This window comes from Erinaceus europaeus, chromosome 7, assembly GCF_950295315.1.
Source record: "Erinaceus europaeus chromosome 7, mEriEur2.1, whole genome shotgun sequence".
Taxonomy (NCBI): Eukaryota; Metazoa; Chordata; class Mammalia; order Eulipotyphla; family Erinaceidae; genus Erinaceus; species Erinaceus europaeus.
This window is the reverse complement of record NC_080168.1, coordinates 94,087,688-94,109,108: the sequence shown is the minus strand read 5'-3', so window position 1 is coordinate 94,109,108 and position 21,421 is coordinate 94,087,688. Positions and strand designations below refer to the sequence as shown.

Below are 21,421 nucleotides of genomic sequence, written 5' to 3'. Positions count from 1 at the left end.
GTTTTTATATATTGTTGTGGAGACAAATTGAGAGGGGAGGGGAAATAGAAAGGGAAAGAAAGGATATCTGCAGCACTGCTTCACACGAGTCTTCTCCCCCTCCCTGCAGATGGGTCCGTGGGGGCTTGAACCAGACTCCTTGCACATGCTGACAAGTGCTCTATGGCATGCACCACCTTCCGGCCCCTTTACTTCAGTTTTGAGACAGAAGATTCATTCACAGAACTCTCTGAGCTCTGGAGGTGTTAGCAAAAGAAAGCTATGCATTAAATTATATTTACACAGCTCCATCCCTGTGTTTTATGAACTCTAATAGGAGAGAATTCTTGCTCATGGCTAATTTGCTCAGCATAACTAGTGGAATCATTTCGATCTTATTTCCTCACCACTGCCTCCGATCTCAGTTACCATTTCTTGACTGGGAAGAGTATTATAACCTGCAATAGGAAAAAGAGTTAGCGTGAATAACTATTAAACTCATGTTTCCCCCTTTCAGGCAATCACTGATAACTGCCTTTGTTTCAGGTGAGGAACAAAAGAAAATGTTTATCTAGATAAAGAAGGAAGTCTCTCTCAAAACATGGAAAGCATGAGTGTCTTCCAGATTTGGAAGTATTCCAAACCCTGCATCTCATAAGTTATTAAAAACAAAACACTTAGGATCTTCCTGCAATTAAACTTGATTTGCTCCTTATTTGAAAACACCTCTAGCTATCACATAAAGGAATGTAGTAAGTCAAGTTACTGCTGTTGAAAAGCAGTTAAATAATACTTGCAGTAAAAAACAAAGACGTCAAGATTCCATGACTGAATTCGGAATATAACTGAATTTTTAATTAAACGCATATTTACCTGGGACTTGCAAACAAGAAAAATAAATATATGTTTATATATTTTGCAAAGGAGTGAACATTGTGATTCTTCCAAATGTAGGTCGTAAGTGGTCTGCAAGTTTGATGTGGTTGTGTGTGGGGGAAAGATAGCCTTACCTAAAAAAATAAAAAGTCAGGAAAAAGAATAGAGTCTGAAATTATGCAAGGGCGAGACAGGTGTAGAGAGCAAAGAAGACAGCAGACCAAGCTCTTAGAAACAGTACCTGCCCCTCATATGGGTCCGCCTGCGCGCCGCTGCCGCCCACACTGCGCTCCAGGAAGCTCATCCCAGAGCGGCCAACTGGAGGCAAACAAGGCCCGGAGCTAAGGGACCGTCCAGATGGGGCAAGTAGTCTCTGCTCCGAGGCTGCAAACATCCTGATTTCCTGCGGTTTCCTGTGATTCTACTCCGCCAGTCTCTGGCTTGGGGCACATGGAGCTGAGGTTCACCTAGGCAGCCATTCCCGGGGTCTGGCAGGTCGCAGCTTCCTGCACCCTTGCACTGCAAAGTCTCCACTGCAAAGTCGCGTCGCCGGACTCCGCCCGTTTCACTCCCCTCTTGCTGCCCTCCTGCACCTGCTGGAGCCCGGGCGGTTGGAGCATCCAGGACCTGCGGCCAGACCGTTACAGCGCTCGCCGGGGCGGGGAGGGCGGGGTTGTGATTAGGCCGGCCGCGCGGCCGAGCGTGGGAACTTGCGGCGGATCCCCCCCTCCGCGTCCTCCGATCCCGGCCCCGCGCGCTCGCCGCTTGCCGGGCCGCCTCCCTCCCCCGTCCGCCTCGCGAGGCTGCGCTGGCACCGCTGCCGCTGCCCCGGGAGCACCTGCTGCTCCGCTCTGCGCGCTCCGTCTCCCGCCCGCTGACCAATCACCGTCTCGGAGTTCAAGATTCCCGCCGCTTTGCACCCCACCCACTCTCTCCTCTTTTTTTTTTTTTCCTTTATTGTTATTTATTTTTTAACTTTTGCTCTGGTTAAGCTATACTGACCCTAGACGCTTCCGTCTCGGAGAGGCCTCTCCGCACAGACGTGACGGGGAACCGAGTGCACGCCGCCTTCCCCGTCGCCCACGAGAGCGCCCCCGGCCGGGGCGGGGCGAGGCGAGGCGGCGCCACCTCCCCCTCCCACTAGGGGGAGCCCGGGGCTCCGGCAGCCCCACCGCGCTGGTGCTCCGGGAAGCTGGCGGGCGATGGAGACCGGGAGACACCCGGCGAGAGGAGGCGGGGCGGGGGCGGCGAGGCGATCGCGGGGGCGGCGGCTGGCAGGTGGCGCCCGAGGCCCGAGCCGCGCGCGCGCCCAGAGCGCCCGAGGGTGCAGGCGGCTCTGAAGCCCCGGCCGCACCGCGAGCCTCGCGGGCCGGGCGGCGGCGGTGCGGACGAGGTGGGAGGCGGGGGGGGGGCGCTGCCGCCGCCGGGGGGCGTCGCCGGCCTCGGGCCTTTGTTCTCGCGCTCCCCCTCGCCGCCCACTCCCCTGCTGTCGCGCGGCGGCGGCGGCGGCGGCGGCTCCTCCCGCCCGGGGCTGTCGGGCTCGGCGCCGGGGGCGGGAGGGGGCGGGGGGAACGCGCCAGCCGCCGCGCGCGGGGGGCGATGGCGAAGCTTCGGGTGAGTTACGAGTACACGGAAGCCGAGGACAAGAGCATCCGGCTCGGCTTGTTTCTCATCATCTCCGGCGTAGTGTCGCTCTTCATCTTCGGCTTCTGCTGGCTCAGTCCCGCCATGCAGGATCTGCAAGCCACGGAGGCCAACTGCACGGTGCTGTCGGTGCAGCAGATCGGGGAGGTGTTCGAGTGCACCTTCACCTGTGGCGCCGACTGCAGGGGCACCTCGCAGTACCCCTGCGTCCAGGTCTACGTGAACAACTCCGAGTCCAACTCTAGGGCGCTGCTGCACAGCGACGAGCACCAGCTGCTCACCAACCCCAAGGTAAGCACGCCCGGCTGGGGACGCCGCGCCCGGGTGGAGATCCTGAGGTTTGCGGGGCGTCTGCTGGATCCCGGTTAGGGGAGGGTTCAGTTTCGAGGAGGAAAGAAGCCACCGCAGCTGTTGTCCAATCCAGAGTTAGGACCTCGGGGAGCCCCCGGCTCGGGACCTTCTTTCTAGTGGCTTGTGCGCGGTGCCCTGTGATGATCGGAGCTTTCCTTTACTCGCTGGTTTCTGGGTTGAGCTCTCGAGGACTTGGTCCAGCGCCTGCAGGATGGGCGTCGGAGAAGCGCGAGGAGCCAAAAGTTAACTTTTTTTTTTTCATATTAAAGCAAATGGGGTGGGGGGAGAGCGTGGATTCCCTGCTTCCTCCCACGGTGTAGACGCGAACACCCACTTGCCCTTTCAGTAACTTATTTTAGGATGGGTTGGTGGTGGCGGTCTGTTAGTCCCTTAGCGAGGGTCAGGTAGCCCTTTTGCTTTTAACTCTAGGTAGTTTTTTCTTATATCTAGGGTCCAGAGATGAGCTTTCAGAGGGGTCGACCCCTGACCCGGAATCAAATGCGTAAATCTGTGTAAGGCCCAGAGCTCTGTGTTCCTGACACAGATTCTCAAAAGGGTCTGCAGAGAGCTAAGTGACTCCCTCTGTGCATCGGGGGACAATCAGGAGCCATCTGGAGAAGGGTAAAACACTGGAAATAGAAAAACCCCTCAGAGATGTACCGAATATTCCTTCCCTAACAACTTTTTTTTCCTTCTTCTCACAAGCCAGTAAGGGAAAAGAGAAAAGAAAAAAAAGAAAGAAAAGAAAAGGAAGACAAAGGAAAGGAAAGGAAAGGAAAGGAAAGGAAAGGAAAGGAAAGGAAAGGAAAGGAAAGGAAAGGAAAGGAAAGGAAAACCTGGTTAGGGCTCAGGGGACATAGTGTGAGAGAGGAAGACTCAGAAAACTGGTCCCAATAGAAGAGAGAAACTTATAAAAAGCAGTGTCCTTAGTCTGTGAACTAGTTGAGCTTTGTAGTGCACCTGGTTTAGCAAGATCATTTTTTTCTGTCTTGTGTTTATCTTTTTTACTGTCCTTATTGCTTAGCTATCAAAGTAAAGGTGTGTATCCTCCTTGAAGTCACTGTTTTTGTTCATTTGAAGATCAAGAAGACAACAGTTTGAAAGGGAATAATTCTTGAGTACCTAAAAAACTTTTTATTAAATGTGACAAGAAATATTATTCGATTAAGCCAAAAGAATAGCATTTCTGTATTAATATTTTAAAAACATTAAAAACAAGCAAACCATTCCCAGTAAACCTTGTGATCTTGTCTCCTCAACAGTTAAGTGTTGTATTTGGGAAATTAAAAAATATATTTTAAAAAAGGAAATGAAGCTCCTCTTTATAAACATGACTCCTCTCTCAACAAGATACTTCTGTTGACAAATTAATATTAATTTCCTTATATACATATCGTTCAGTTAATTTATTATAAAATGAAGATTTGTATGTAGTTAATGTACAAAAAGAGCTTAGTTCTACAGAATTTACATAGGTATGATGTCCGAAGTTCTGAAGAAGCAATAATGTCTCAAACACAAATGTCAGTTAACTTGCTTAGTGTTCAGGAATGTCAAAAGAAATCCCGAAATTTCAGAAAAAATCACTTTTTTTTCTTGATGAAATCACTAATTTTTAAGAAAGGGGACATGCAGTAAAAAAAAAACTTTCAATTTCTCAACTAGGAGATGTTGATGAAACATTGCTAACTAGTTTTAAAAAGTAGTCCAGGCACTCATGAATTACATGCAGATATAGCCACAAATCACAAATACACAATCAAGAAATTAGACTTTATTGCAGAAAGGCTACTTATCAATATCCTGAAAATTTTGGAGCCTGGCAGAAGAATTAAATCAGCATCATTAGGACATGACCTTTTTTCTTTTAAAAAGAAAAAAGCACTGCTCAGTTCTGACTATTGGTTGTGTGCAGGACTTAAAACCCAGGGCATGCGTGCAAGTCCTGTGCAGTAGTCTTTTTCCCTAGAAACAAGTAGATTTTCAAAAATCACTTGGAGGAAGTCACAATGTTTTGTATAATATTAAGGTTTATTTTCTTTGCCTCACTCAAATAAACTTTTCCCAGTGTCAGATCTGATCCTGGAAACTGGTTTTGAAAAAGTACCCAAATGAAATAAAATCTTATAGAATGAAGTATTCAGAAGAAGACTGAGTAAAGATAGATTTATGTTATAGAAAGTAATGAACATTGTTAGGTGGGGGTAGATAGCATAATGGTTCTGCAAACAGACTGTCATGCCTGAGGCTCTGAAGTCCCAGGTTCAATCCCCCGCACCACCATAAACCAGAGCTGATCAGTGCTCTGGCTTAAAAATATTTAAGAAATAAAACATGTAATGAACATTGCACTCAGGGAGGTGACACAGAACTTCTGTGCCTCTGCTTTCAGGCTCAATAACCCTGTGCCACATGTGCTAGAGAGGTACTCTGGCTTCATAGTCTCTATCTCTGTTTCTCAGAAATAAATAAATCTTTAAAATAAATGATGCTCAGCATTCCAATCAAATTAATAAAAGTTTTCTCACCAATCAATCTATATCTCTTTCCAAACTATATCTTTTTCCAAATATATTTCCAAATATGCATTGTAGCATTTCTAGAAAATAAATTTGATCTTTCACGGTCACTTGGTCAGGGGTGGGGGAATGCTCAATTCAGGAGTTCTTGTAAACAGTGGTGGGAAAATTCGTCATAACCAAAATGTTGTGCCAGAGTCCAGCTCAGAGCAGAAGGTGTCCACAGTGCCCTGCCTGGGACTCTGCAGAGGCTGCCAAATTGAGGTTGAGTTTCCCTGCAGATGTTACATTCTTCATATTGTCATCATTCGGAATCACCTTTAACTTTCTCTAAAGTTAAAGACAAGTAAAAAACAGCCAGGAAATCATCTCTTGGGAAAAGAGAGCCAGGACTTCCCCCTCCTATCTTGAGTTTGTTGCATAAACTACAGTAAAAGGTAGAGAAGGAGAAGGAATACTGCAACTATGTAACTTCTTAAATCATGGACTAGGAAAGAAACTAGTGTGAATAAGTTTTGCCTTGGACTAATGATTACTTTAAAATATCTTCAGTGCCAAACAGGTATCTCACTCAGGAGAGTAAGGCCATACCATGCAGAAGACCTGGGTATGGAGTCCCAGTGCTACACGTGAGCATCTTAGATAACAAAGAGCTCTATGGATGTAGTGATCCTGGGTCCATACTCCCGAGGGACAAAGAATAAGAAAACCTCCAATGGAGGGGATGGGATGTGGACCTCTGGTGGTGGGAATTGTGTGGAATTGTATCCCTCTTATCCAATGGACTTGTCGATCATAATTAAATAAATAAAAAAAAAAAGAGCTTCATGGATGATGGAGTGGTGCCATGATGTTCCCCCTCTTTCTGTTTCTCCCTCTCTCTTCTTCCCCTCTCTAAAATAATGAATGAAAAAATTAACTGGAGGAGGCCACTTGGTAGTGATTGTCATGCATGTGTGAGGTCCCATTGCTGCATACAAATGAATAAGCAAATCAGACATCTCTAAGACCTATTCAGCTTACTTATGCTTTGAAGTCTTGTCCTTATTGTCTGAAGTAATCACTGTTTCCAGTTATGTAATACAGTGTCCAAGTCAACTTTATATCCACAGGGCAGTGTGCTGCTTTGTGAATGAACTATGACAAAATCTAAATGTGGGGCACGCTTCCTCTCCCTTCTGTTTCCATTGGTGCTTTATGTCACTGTCAGTCACAGTTGTATGTACTAAAGAGCTCTGGCTCTTTATGTGTGACTGCAGACATAAATCACCTGGGGAAAGAAAGAAAGAAAGAAAGAAAGGAAAGAAAGAAAGGAAAGGAAAGAAAGAAAGAAAGAAAGAAAGGGAAAGAAGTTCTGATGCTAGAGGCCCAATCTTCAAAGATTCAGACTTGGACTTGGGTGGACCTTGAACATTTTTTTCTAAGGTTCTCGAAGTACTTCTAGCATACAAATAATCAAAAGATCACTGGCTTAGAAGCTTTTTCCTGGGCGAGCGTAGATAGCATAATGGTTATGCAAAGTCTTTCATACCGGAAAGGCTCCTAAGTCCCAGGTTCAATTCCCCACCCCACCACACCCCACCATAAGCCAGAGCTGAGCAGTGAGTGCTCTGGTAAAGAGAAAGAAAGAAAGAAAGAAAGAAAGAAAGAAAGAAAGAAAGAAAGAAAGAAAGAAAGAAAGAAAAGAAAAGAAAAGAAAAGAAAAGAAAGAAAGAAAGAAAGAAAGAAAGAAAGAAAGAAAGATAGGAGATCCTTTAGGGACCTGGTACATAAATTGAATGCATATGTGAATGACTGCACTGTAATGCATTAACCCCCTCAATAAAAAATAAATAAATAAAAAGGAAGGAAGGAAAAATATGCTTTCATCTGTTATGCAAGAAAAGCAAAATCAAAAGCAAACGGATTCGTTGGGTTTGTTGTTTGTATTTTTAGGTTGAAAGGTGTTACGAACCGTGCTGATTATAGAGAGCCTGTGTAATAGGAGGAACTCAAGATGCTGAAGCAAAAGAACTCATTTCAGATCAGTGTGGAATGATCCTATAAAATTGGTTAGCTTAAATGAAATGGCCTTACGCAGTCCTAGACATTTAATTTTGCACCAATAAAAACATTGGCTAGCCAAAAAAAGAGATTTTGTTTCATTTTTTTTTTTTAAACCGGCCTCTTGTATGTGGAATGAGAGTGTGGGTGGTTAGGGACTATATGTTTCTTTTGGTTTTGAGGCTATTTCTTTTTAAATCTCTCATAGGAAAAACCTAAAAACTAAAGGAAGAACATCTGTTTCTATAAAGTCAGAACTGTAAAAATGAGAAAAATGCACTGAAAAAAGGAAAACAGGTGAAACTGGAAGCGGCTTTATATATATCCCTTGACACTAATGATAGGACATTGTAGAATAGAATGGCCTTGATGAATTCTCATCAATAGTGGCATCCTCCCTGCCCTTCCCCTCCACATGTACACCTGCCCCTGTATAGGTAGTCCAGTCCACTGGGGTTAATTTCTCAACTTCATTCTGGATAAGTGTTGAGTATATTGTGCTTTGTGCCCTAGGGAGAGATGTCATAGCAAAGCTAAAAAAGAAAAAAAAAAAACCTAAGCTGAATTGTGATTGCTTTGCTGTGCTCTTGATTTCTCCATGAAATAGTGATTGATTTCACTTGGTTTTCTTCTGTTGCTCATATTAAAGGCCTCTGGTATACACATAAAATTCAGTTCCAGAAAGACTTCTTCAGTATCTATTATGACCAAAGAATTAAGCAAGAAATAGGAGGCTACACAAAAGAGTTTATTCAGGTAATACATGCGAATACCTGCTCTGTGATTCTGAGTCTTGACTGGAGGTCAGAAATACAGTTGCCATTATGAAGTCCCAGTTTTTACAGAGGGTGACAGGTTAGGCATGTATTTTCAGTGTGATGTCACGTAACAATAGGGATGCTGAGTGAATTCAAGTAGTGCTGGGCTATAGAAGAAATCGGGAAGCAGTACTGGTGTAGTGACTTTTGCACAGACTCAAAGGACATGCTAAGAGGGGAAGAGACCTGGAAAACGTAAAGGAAAGAGTCATGGGGCTCTGAAGATAACTGTTCTACAGGCTGAGGGAACAGCAAGTGCAGAGACCCCATGCCAGGTTGCCAGCCTATATGAGGATGACATGAGTTTGGACCACAGTGAGCAAGGTGAAGAAGATTGAGTTTAGGGTCTCCTCAAATATGATGACTGGATTCTGCTCTGAAGTAGAAACTGTCATTTCAACAGGTTTGATGTATAATCAGACTTAGACTTCTTAAAAATGTGATGATGCCTATAGTCACTAAGTTGAGAGTAGAATTTATCTGTGCACACTTAATTATCTGTGCAAGGGGAGAGATGCAGAAGACAGACAGGAAACAGGATTCAGTATGGACGGCATCTCAGTCAGAAGGTCCCTAGCTTTGGGAAAGTTCACTGATAGATTGGAGTTGAGGGAATGGGAGTTGAGAATGAAGGCAAGGTTTGTGGAAAGCACAACTAGATGAGAAGGATAGAGGAGTTGAGCCCCCAGCTGCCTACCTGCAGGAGGGTTGCCTCACAATTGGTAAAGCAGGTCTGCAGGTGTCTATCTCTCTCTGTCCTATCCAATAAAACAGAAAAAAAGATGGCCACCAGGAGCAGTGGATTTGTAGTGCTGGCTTACTGAGCCCTAACAATAGCCCTGGAGTTGGGAGGGAGAGGGAGGGAGAGGGAGAGAGAGGAGGGAGAGAATGAGAATGAAACATTTGCCATGATATTTTGAAAATAAGCAGAATCTTCATCTTGGTGATAAGAAACGAAGAGAACATGGAGGAAAATAGAATAAGTTGAACCACTTGGAGAAGTAAATAAATTCTTATGTCCAGATCTAACCCTCAGAGACTCAGAGCAAAGCTCTGAAACTGAGAATATGGGGTGTGTTTTCCCCATACTCAGCAGATAGATTATACAGCTGGAACAGAGGAGCAGAAGTTTGGGGATAAGATACAATAAGTTGGGGCCAATCACATAGAATTCTCTGACAGCCAGGATGGATTCCATGGAAAACCATAGTAGGAAGGATAATGTCCTTCCATACCCATGCACACTAATTTTAGAACATGTAAATATATTATATTATATTATATTATATTATATTATATTATATTATATTATATTATATTATATATGAGATAAGGTTGCAGGTAAATTTCGAGTTGTTGCTCAGTCAACATTCAAATAGGGAGGTACTTAAATGTGGGAAGAAGACTAGAGTGATGTGGTCTGAGAAAGACTTAAGAATATTGTGATTTGGATAGACAAAGGGAGGGGCCAGAAGCCAAGGAATGCAGGCAGCCACCTTGTTTTGATATAGGCAAAAGTGAGAAAATTACTATTCTCTTAGAAGGAAAGGTGGAGAAGCCATCTGGTGTTTTCATCTTAGTTCATTAATGACCATTTCTAAATTCTGACCTCCAGAACTGCAGTTTGATTATGAATAAGGCTTCTGGATTAAATTTATTATTATTATTTTTTTCTCCAGGGTTATCACTCAGTGCTGGTACTACAGATCCACCATTCGCAGTGGCCATTTTTTCCATTTTATTGGACAGGACAAAGATAAATTGAGAGAGGAGGAGAAGACAGAAAGGGACAGAGAGAGACACCTGCAGACCTGCTTCACAGCTTGTGAAGCATACCCCCTACAGGTGGGGAGCCAGGCTCAAACCTGTATCCTTGAAGGGGTACCTGCACCTAGTAATATGTGTGCTTAACCACCTAGCCCCCCCTTTTAAAATATATTTTTAATATTTATTTCCTTCTATTGCCATTGTTTTTTTATTGTTATGATTATTGTTGTTATTGATGTCGTCGTTGTTGGATAGGATAGAGAGAAATGGAGAGAGGAGGGAAAGACAGGGAGGGGGAGAGAAAGACACCTTTAGACTTGCTTCACCATCTGTGAAGTGACCCCCCTGCAGGTGGGGAGCTAGGGGCTTGAACCGGGATCCTTATGCCTGTCCTTGCACTTTGCGTTACCTGTGCTTAACCCGCTGCACTACCACCCCACTCCCAGCCTCTCCCCCCTTTAATCACAAAATTGCCTCGGAGTTAGAATGCTTATTATGAGTTGACACATTTTTTTTTTTTAATTCAAAATGCTCTGGACATTCATTTATGAGCCAAGAAGTCAGGTTTTCCTCATTTGTTTTTCTCCTGGACCACAGCACTGAAGCACCCTTCAGTGTGGTGAGGGACAGGCTCAAACTTGGATCACACACATGCAAAAACACTATTCAGAAAGCCCAGGTAGTGACTCCTTCAGTTGAGGATATATGTTATCATGTACAAGGATCTGGGTTCAAGCCCCCAGTCCCCACCTAAAGGGGTGATTCACAAGCAGTGAATCAGTACTGCGTGTTTCTCTCTTTCTCCCTATCTCCTACTCTGCTCTCAGTTTTTGTCTGTCCTATCCAAATAATAATAAACTATTTAAAAAACACCATCCAGGACAGCTATTTTGCCAGCCCTCTTTTCATGTTTTAATCGTTCATATTCAATTGAGTTTCTAGAGAAACAGCACGTTTTTATTACCATTACTATAGTTGCACACAGTAAATTACTGAACAGAATGGCTTTTAATATTGCATATATTTCTAACTATCCCTCATGCTATGCTTTAGATATTCTTTAGGACACAAGAATCAGTTTGCTAAAACTTGCCTTTTGGAGTTGTAATATCCTCTTATTTTTTTAAAAAAAATTTATTTATTCCCTTTTGTTGCCCTTGTTGTTTTATTGTTGTAGTTATTATTGTTGTCGTTATTGATGTCATTGTTGGATAGGACAGAGAGAAATAGAAAGGGGAGGGGACGACAGAGAGGAGGAGAGAAAGACAGACACCTGCAGACCTGCTTCACCACCTGTGAAATGACTCCCCTACAGGTGGGGAGCCGGGGGCTCGAACCCGGATCCTTACGCCGGTCCTTGCACTTTGCGTCACCTGCACTTAACCTGCTATGCTATCGCCTGACTCCCATAATATCCTCTTATTTTAAGATTATCAGTCATAAACTGGAACTAGGCATATATTAAAATAATCTAATTTGGTGACCCCTTCTTGTAAGTCTATTCAAGTAAGTTTATTTCATGTCTTGCTTTAAACCACCGGGTTTCATCACTAGGTCTCTGTGTACAGACACATACCTGAAGGAATGTCCATGCACCTGATTCTTCTATAGAATCCACTAAGTTGATGCCAGAGATTACACAGACTCGGGAACCCTACCCAATGACCACCTCCAGTAACAACAACATAAAAAGAAAAGGAGAAGTTTGTGTCTGAAGTAAGGCCCAAAAGACCAACTATTATATGGATTTCATTTAAGTGAAAAATCTAGAATAAGGACTACTGGGACTAGAATAAGAATTGGGAATGACACCTAAAGGGATAACACACTATCTAGTGTCTTCTCGGGGCAATAATTATTTTTTATTATTTATTTATTTATTTATTTTTGCCTCTAGGGTTATCGCTGAGACTCAGTGCCAGCACTACAAATTCACCACTACTGGTGGCCATTTTTTCCCATTTTATTGCATAGAACAGAGAGAAATTGAGAGGGCAGTGGGAGATAGGGAGAGAGAAAGATAAACACCTCCAGACCTACTTCACCACTTGAGAAGTGTCCTACTAGCAGGTGGGGAATCAGGGGTTCAAACCCAGATCCTTGTGTGGCAGGCCCTTGCACTTTGTACTATGTGCGCTTAACCAAGTATGCCACTGCTGACCCCTGCAAAATTTTTTTTTTCAATTTGACTTAGTGTTTGCAGACCTCCACTAAAAACCATTGATGTTTATACTTTATATGGGTGAATTAAATGGATTACGAACCATATTTCAAGAAAGCTGTGATAAAAAAAACTGGTGATGGAGGAGTCAGGTGGTAGTGCAGCGGGTTAAGCGCAGGTGATGCAAAGCGAAAGGACCAGCGTAACGATCCCGGTTCGAGCCCCCAGCTCCCCACCTGCAGGGGAGTCGCTTCACAAGTGGTGAAGCAGGTCTGCAGGTGTCTGTCTTTCTCTCCCCCCTCTGTTTTCCCCTCCTCTCTCCATTTCTCTCTGTCCTATCCAACAATGACGACATCAATGACAACAATAACTACAACAATAATAAAAAACAACAAGGTCAACAAAATGGAATAAATAAATATTTTTTAAAAATTTGTATTCTATCAAGTCTATAATATGCTAAATATCTTTCTAAATAATTGTGTATTTTCTAAGTAATTTTTATTTTGAAAAATAATTTTATACCATATGTATTTTTAAAATAGGGGAGTTTTAACATCATTTACCAAATGACAAAATGCCTAAATCTTTAAATCTCCCATCACCAGTTTTTTAAAATATTTATTTATTTATTTATTTATTCCCTTTTGTTGCCCTTGTTTTATTGTTATCATTATTATTGTTGTCATTGATGCCTTCCTTCATTGTTGGATAAGACAGAGAGAAATGGAGAGAGGTGGGGAAGACAGAGAGGGGGAGAGAAAGATAGACACCTGCAGACCTGCTTCACTGCCTGTGAAGCGACTCCCCTGCAGGTGGGGAGTTGGGGGGCTGGAACCAGGATCCTTATGCCGGTCCTTGAGCTTCATGCCACGTGTGCTTAACCCGCTGCGCTACCGCTCAACTCCATTCTAGAATACAAATTTTAAGGATAAAATACACTATGAATGTACTAAAGAAGATATTGGTCAATATTTACATAATTCATGTGGGAGGAGGTAGGTGAACCTAATCCAAACATGACACCAGAGGTGGAAATCAGGAATACACTGATCTATTTAATGGCATAACAAGAAAAGGCTTACATCATATTTTTAAAATGTAAACATTGAAAGAAAGGTGACAAATTCAGGAAGATATGTGTACCATAGCAGGGAAATTATCCCAAACCCAGCATGTGAAGAACTTGTAGCTATAAGTGAACCGTCTCTTCAGCAGAACAGTAAGTTTGGTGGATAATTTTCCATGCCAACTTGTCTGCATTAAGGGATGCCTGGATTACTGGTAAAACATTATTTCTGGGAGGTCCCATGGAGTTGTTTTTGGAGCATCTGGCGTTGGAGTCAGTAGACGCCTAAAACAGATCTGCCCTCACCAGTGCACCCACCAAGATGGACACCATCCAAGCCATCCAACCCGTCCAGGGCCTGAATAGAACTGAAAGATGGAAGAAAGTCAAATTGTAGCTTTTCAAAATAGCTCACTTGGATAGTGCACTGCTTTGCCATGTGCGTAAGCTTGGAACTGCCACATTGTAGGAAACTTCAGTGGTCTTTTTTGCTTGCTGTCTTTCTCTTTTGACCACTCTTTTGCTCTCTTCTCTCTCTTTCTCTTTTTTTAAAGACTACTTTCTTCTTTTTTAGAAGATTACTTTAAAGTTTTTTTTTTCTTTGTTATCTGTATTTATTGGACAGAGATAGCCAGAAGTTGGGAGGGGTGGGGGATAGAGAGGGGGGGAGAGAGAGACAGACAGACAGACAGACAGACCTGCAAGACTGCTTCACCACTCGCAAAGCTTTCCCCGTACAGGTAGGGACCAGGGGCGTAACCCAGGTCCTTGCACATTATAACATGCACGCAATCAGGTATGTCACCACCCAGCTCCTTTTTCGCTCTCTCTCTGCCTCTGTCTGAAAAAGTCACCCTGGAGTGGTGAAGTCCTGGTGATGACAAGCAAGGGGGGGAGGGAAAGGAGAGGTGGGGAGGAAAGGAAGGAAATGAGGGAGGGAGGGGGAGGAAAGAAGGAAGGAGAAGAGGAAGAAAGAGAAGGAAGGAAAAGAGAAGGAAGGAAGAAAATAAAATCCTTCTCTAAGTGTCCTGGTTTTAGGACCTATGGACTTGAGTTGGGACTTTCATTATTTCCTCTGGTTCTTACACTTGGACTGATTGCACTTTCAGTTTTTGTGAGTTTCCATCTTGTAGATGGCTAGTGGTAGGACTTGCTGAGTGAGTCATAGTAAATCACTTTCCAGATGGAATTGGTTCGGTTCCACTGGAGACCCCTGGCTGATGTGCTGGACAAGACATGAACAGACAGTTCAATGTTTGAAACTAACTAGTAAATGCAGTATGTGCAATGTCACTACTATTCAGGGAATCACCAACTAGTGCAATGTTGGGATACTGCTCCTGCCTTTCAAGTTGGTAGGTATTGTTGGGGTGCAGAAAAGGGGAGGGGAGGGCTGGGCAGTAGTGCAGCGGGTTAAGCGCACATGGTGCAAAGCGCTAGGACCAGCCCAAGGATCCCCTTTGGAGCCCCCAGCTCCTCACCTGCAAGGGGGGGGTTGCTTCACAAGCAGTGAAGCAGGTCTGTAGTTGTCTATCTTTCTCTCCCCCTGTCTTCTCTTCCTCTCTCGATTTCTCTCTGTCCTATCCACCAACAGCAACAGCTATAACAACAATAACAAGTACAACAGGGCAACAAAATGGGAAAAATGGCCTCCAGGAGCAGTGGATTCGCAGTGCAAGCACTGAACCCCAGTGATAATCCTGGAGAAAGAAGGAAAAATGGGGTGTTTGTGCTGAGCAGTCTGGTGTACTGCTTAGGGCAACATATAACCTAGGAGCAACTGTAAACATAGATCATGTTTCTTTGTTTTAAAAAGTGTGTATTGAGGGTGGGTGGTGGTGCACTTGATTGAGCAGCATGCATTACAGTGCTCAAGGACCCAAATTCAAGCCCCCACTCCCGTCCTGCAGTGGGGAAACTTCACAGGTGGTGAAGTTGTGCTACAGGTCTCTCTCTCTCTCTCTCTCTCTCTCTCTCTCCTGCTCTCTTGCATTTCTCTCAATTTCTATCTCTATGCAATAAATAAATAAATCTTTAAGAAGTGTGTATTAGGGAATCAGGTGGTAGTGCAGCAGGTTAAGCGCAGGTGGCGCCAAGCGCAAGGACCAGCATAAGGATCCCGCTTCGAGCCCCCGGCTCCCCATCTGCAGGAGTCGCTTCACAAGCGGTGAAGCAGGTCTGCAGGTGTCTATCTTTCTCTCCCTCTCTCTGCCTTCCCCTCCTCTCTCCATTTCTCTCTGTCCTATCCAACAACAACGACATCAATCATAACTACAACAATAAAACAAGTGCAATAAAAGGGAATAAATAGTAAATAAATACTAAAAAATAATTATAAATTAAAAAAGTGTGTATTAATTTCCTGGAGATGCTGTAAGCAAGTCAGAAATCTAGGTGTCAGCAGGGCCATATATACATGCTATGAAGATTCCAGAAAAACATCCTTCTAGCTGATGGAAGTTGCCTCCAATCCTTGGCCTTCTGGGCTTACAGCTGCTCCTCTAGAATTTCTGCCTCCAACTCCCTACGACTATCTTCCTTTTATGTGTGTCTTTGCATCACTCTCTCTTTTTCTCTTACACACAGTCATTGAATGTAAGTTCCACCTAAATTGGACTTCATATTTACTGATTCTAACAGCAAAGACCCTGTTTTCCCAGGGCCAGGACATAAGCTCACTTGGTAGGATGCACACTTTACTATGCTCAAGGTCCTGGGTTCAAGCTGTGGTACCATAGGTGAGCCTCAGGGGAAGCACCATGGATGGTGGAGTAGTGCTGTGACAGTTCTCCCTGTCTGTCTGCCTGTCTGTTTGTCTGTCTGTCTGTCTGTCTCTCTCTCTTATGAAAAAGTCAGCCCGAGAATGGTAGAACAAACATGCACAAGGCCCTGGCAGAGAAGGAGGAGGGGGGAGGGGGAGGAGGAGGAGGAGAAAAGTAACCCTGTTTTTAAATAAGGTCATTTTTGAGGCCCTGGGTGGACACAAATTGGAGGAAGATACTATTCATCCTGGTTCAATATGTGTATTCTCGTTCTCAGTGGTATTTCTGGTAACACATCCTAAGGAAAAAAAAAATTGTGGAACTGCTGCAGGATGTGGCTATAAATATGTTACTTGCAGCATCATTTAAAATGGGAAATAGGGACTGGGAAGTAGCTCACCTGGCCATGCTCTATCATCACGCAGGAGGACCAAGATTTAAGTCCCCAAAACTTCCTAGGAGCACTGCGCACAGGTGGAACACCGTGTATGGTGGAGTGGTGCTGTGGTGTCTTTTCTTCTCTCTTTGTCTCTCTCCTCTGCTATCTCAGATTGAAAAGAAACAAAGAGTCGACTAGGAGTGGTGGAGTCATGCAGGTGTGAAACCTCAGTAGCAAAACAAAATAAATAAAATTGTAAAACATGAGAAACCTAGGTCTCAGCACTGGCTGGGGGAATTAAAATAGACATGTTTATAAGATGAAACATTATACATAAAATTATAGATATATTTTATTTTTATAATAGATATATTTTTTATAATTTTTATATTATATATTTTATAATAGATATATTTTGCCTCCAGGGTTATCGCTGGGGCTCTGTGCCTGCACTATGAATCCACTGCTCCTGGAGGCTATTTTTTCCCTTTTGTTGCCTTTGCTGTTTATTGTTGTTGTTGTTATTATTATTTTGTTATTGGATAGGATAGGATAGGATAGGATAGGATAGGATAGGATAGGATAGGATAGGGAGAAATGGAGAGGAGGGGGAGAGAAAGATAGACATCTGCAGACCTGCTTCACCCCCTGTGAAGCGACCTCCCCCTGCAGGTGGGGGAGCCAGGGGCTTGAACTGGGATTCTTACGCCAGTCCTTTTGCTTTGCGCCACCTGCACTTAACCCGCTACCATACCACCCGGCCCCCTATTTTTAAAAATTTATTTATTTATTACTGGATAGAGACAGAAATTGAGAGGAGGGGAGAGAGAGAGACAGAGAGACACCTGCAGTCCTGCTTCACCACTTGTAAAGCTTTCCTCCTACAGGTGGCGACCAAGGGCTTGAACCTGTGTCCTTGTGCTCTTACCCAGGTGCACCACCGCCTGGTCCTGTAAATATATTTTATATAAAGGATGTTTGTGATATGTTATTGACAAAAGAAAGTTTAGAAAACAGCATGATTCCCTATGTAAAAAAATGAGATCTGTGTTATGTTTTTTATATACTGTGTACACACACACACATACATACATGCTGTCTCACACACACTCCAATAAGTTTTATTTTTGACCTCAAGTTCTAAAATTTCTCCAGTAAAGATGACATTTGTAGTGAAAGAAAAGCCAAACACATTATTTCATAGTAAATGCTCTGTGCAATACATGGGGAAAGATAAATGATGCTACTCAGAGGTTTAGTCTGTTGAAAGATGAAGCCTCTTGAGGAGACCATGGTGGGTCACTCTTGTATTTTCACTCCGCCCAAACCATCACTATGCACAGTGAACATTGCCAGTGGCCATCTTAGTTTAGTACATAACCAGGGCACAGCTATGCACATAGCAGGTATTTGAGAAGCAAATGTATAGACAGAAAAGTCTATAGTTTCGGGACCCTGGTGCCTATACTTGAATCTAGCTGCATATCTGAAGATTAGTCATTCTTGAGCCACAGTTTTTGTCAGCCTTAGGATTATAGCTAAAGTATGTCATGGTCCCAGAAGATGGCATTGATAAATACTTGAGGAAAGAGTATCCCCTGGAGTCAAGCAGATAAAATTTCAGATGAATTCTGAAATTCTAGGCATTCTGTCACAAACCTAATTTGTGGCTCATTGAGCCAGCAGCTTAGTTTCTGGTCTCTGTCTCTTATTCATAGCTGGTGGAAAGATATCTCCTTATACAAGCCATTGCGTGCTACTGTACTTGTTTGCTTATTTGTTTGGTTAGGGGGAGAAAGAGACAGCTCAGAACACCATTGAACGCTGATATAAGGCAATGCCAAGGATTGAACCTGTGAGCCTCAGCTGTGCATGTTCTATGTCCTAACAAGCTGAGCTATCTCCCTGGCCCTACATTGTTTTTGAAATTTTAGGTTACCGGGGAGGGTGCCTGCTGTGCCATGCATATGACCCAGGTTCAAACCTGGCCCCCACGGTACTGGGGTGAGCTTTGGTGCTGTGTTTTATCTTTTCCTCTCTGCCTCTCTTGCTCTCTCTTTCTGTTTGAAATGTCATCCCAGAGTGGTGAAGCTGACAGTTAAAATGCCGTGCAGTGACAGGTTCTGTTCGAGGTGCTGGTATGCTGTGGTGAAAGACATCTCTTCCCTGCCAGACTCGCTGTCATTGGAGTGCCTATACCCTTCACTGGAGGAGTGCACTCACTGTGTTTGTTTTGATGGATAGAGATGGGAGGAGAGAGAGACAAAGAGGGAGAGACAGACAAAGAGACACCACAGGGACCAGGCAGTGGTGCACCTGGCTAAGCACACATACCATGCTCAAGGACCCGGGTTGGAGCCCCTGCTCCTCAGCTGCAAGGGGCGACGCTTCATGAGTGGTGAAGCAGGTCTGCAGGTGTCTTTTTCTCTCCCTCTCTATCTTCCCCTCCCCTCTCGATTTCTCTTGGTCCTGTCAAATAAAAATAGAAAGGAGGAAAAAAAAGGAAGTGGCCACCAGGAGCAGTGGATTCTTAGTGCAGGCACCACGCCCCAGCAATAACCCTCGGGCGCAAAGGAAACAAAACAAAACAAACAAAAACACCACAGCATTGTACCACCACTTCTGAAGCTTCCCCATGCAAGTGCTCCACTGTGGTGGTACGAGGCTAGAAGTGGTATCATCTAAAGTGTGTGCTCTATGACTGAGCCATTTCCCAGCTCTGGGGTGCTTAATCTACAACCCTCACCCTTAGAGCTTTCCCTCACCCAGCTTTGCCCCCCCCACCCCCAAGCAGGATGTTCTCAGTGTCTCTTTTCATCTGGCTCATGTCAAACACCTTGCCCTTCACTGTTTTCCAGCTAATGCTTATTTGATTTTGCGGAGCAGCTGGGTAGAGAATTAACAACACAAATATATGACATTAAAATTTTGCAGGGCTCCAAAATTTTCATCTAAGCTGTACTGGACATTTTCAAAAGAATGCAAAATTATCTTCCTTTTCCCTAAAAAAACAAATAAATAAAGACTTCAAAGATGGATTCTCAGCAAGTTTAATTAGCAAAAAATACTCTTCAAAAAACACAGAAGTAAAAAATGAAGACTCAAGCAGAGGGTAGATAGCATAATGGTTATACAAACAGATTCTCATACCTGCAGCTCCAAAGTCCCACGTTCAATCCCCCACACCACCATAAGCCAGAACTGAACAGTGCTCTGGTTAAAAAATAAAAAACAAAACAAAAAAACAACCAAGCAAACGAAGAAGAAGAAGAAGACACAGGTTTTCACAGGAAAAGTTAGAATAGTTTCAAGTAAATACTTTGGCTTATATCATAAAAATAAATTTGAAAGCATAGGATGGTATGGGTATTCCCTAAGATAATATAAACCTTCAAACTGAGGGTGGGGGTAGATAGCATAATAGTTATGCAAACAGACTCCCCTGCCTGAAGCTCCGGAGTCCCAGGTTCAATTCCACCATAAACCAGAGCTGAGAGTAGTGCTCTGGTTAAAACAAACAAACAAACAAAAACCCTTCAAACTGAACCAATTGAATAGGAGAAGATTTTAAATAGACCAATTACCATAGAGGAATCAGAGAAAGTTCTCCAAGCACTGCAACTGTAAATGTTTCTAGGTCAATTCTATGACAACAGAGAACTTTAGTCCTGTTTTAAACTATGCCAGAGCACACAGACACAAGGAGAACTATCTAGACTTTTTGAAATAGCTTTGGGATTACATTGCAACATATGGTAACATATACACATAGATACATGAAAATTAGTTTCACTTTAGGCTCTTTACATGAGACCCTAAATGAAATAATAGTAATCTCTGTGAAGGCTGTGCTAGAGGCTTTCTTTCTTTCTTTTTTTTTTTAAATGATATTTGTAGCGATTTTTATTGAGGAAATGTTACCATTTATTTTTTATTTTATTTTTTTAATAATTTATTTATTTATTGGGGAATTAATGTTTTACATTCAACAGTAAATACAATAGTTTGTACATGCATAACATTCATAACATTCCCCAGTTTCCCATTTAACAATACAACCCCCACTATGTCATTTATCATCCTTCATGGACCTGTATTCTTGAGTCCTTCACTTTGGTTCAATACGCCAATTCCATTTCAGGTTCTACTTCTGTTTTCTTTTCTGATCTTGTTTTTCAACTTCTGCCTGAGAGTGAGATCATGCCATATTCATCCTTCTGTTTCTGACTTATTTCACTCAACATGATTTTTTCAAGTCCCATCCAAGATCAGCTGAAAACGGTGAAATCACCATTTTTTACAACTGAGTAGTATTCCATTGTGTATATATACCACAACTTGCTCAGCCACTCATCTGTTGTTGGACACCTGGGTTGCTTCCAGAGACTTCCGGCAGGTGTGCAGTGAGTTGACTCAAGTTCTTTGGAACATCTTAACCATGCATCAAGAACATATGCCTTTTACTTTTCTTTTTCTTACACATGTTGGGAAGGAGGTTTGTTGCTCCTGCACTTATAACTGCAAAAGTCTGGGAATATCTTTAACCCTTTTCAGTGGAGAAACATCAGCTAATGAATTTTGGCGCTCCCGTGCCATATAATTCAAAAAAAGAACGCATTCTCTCTATGTAGATATCAGAGCATCAAGATACATTGTAAAACGCAGGAATAGAGTTAGAGATGACCATGCTCCCATTTGTGTGAAAATACAGTGTAAATGGAATACTGCTCCACTATTAAGAATGATCAAGTCATTTTATCTTGGAGCTTGAAGTAATCATGTTAAGTAAGATAAGCCAGAAAGAGAAGGGTGATCTCACTCATGGACAAAACTAAGAAACAAGAGTAGAAAGGGGAAACACAAAGTAAAATGTGGACTGGTGGTATATTGCACCAAAGCAAAGAATTCTAGGGAAGGAGGGCAGTAAGGGGGTTGGGGTGGGGATGGGGGCATTCAGATCTTGGTTCACGATGATGGACCTAACTTGAGAGTGAGAATGTTTCGTAGACACTAATCTTTTTTCTCTTCTTTTCTTGCCCCCCCTTTTATTGTT

General features: G+C 43.3%; 1 protein-coding gene across 1 annotated transcript in view; it reads left to right on the top strand.

The window, feature by feature from the left end:
• The first annotated feature begins 1,990 nt into the window (after positions 1–1,990).
• The window catches only part of KCNMB4 (potassium calcium-activated channel subfamily M regulatory beta subunit 4), a 75,207-nt gene continuing 55,776 nt past the window's right edge, over positions 1,991–21,421 (top strand). Inside the window, exon 1 of the mRNA XM_007530113.2 lies at positions 1,991–2,790. Within this exon, the coding sequence (XP_007530175.2) occupies positions 2,455–2,790 (336 nt within the window). The 5' untranslated portion in view covers positions 1,991–2,454. The remainder of the gene's footprint in view (positions 2,791–21,421) is intronic.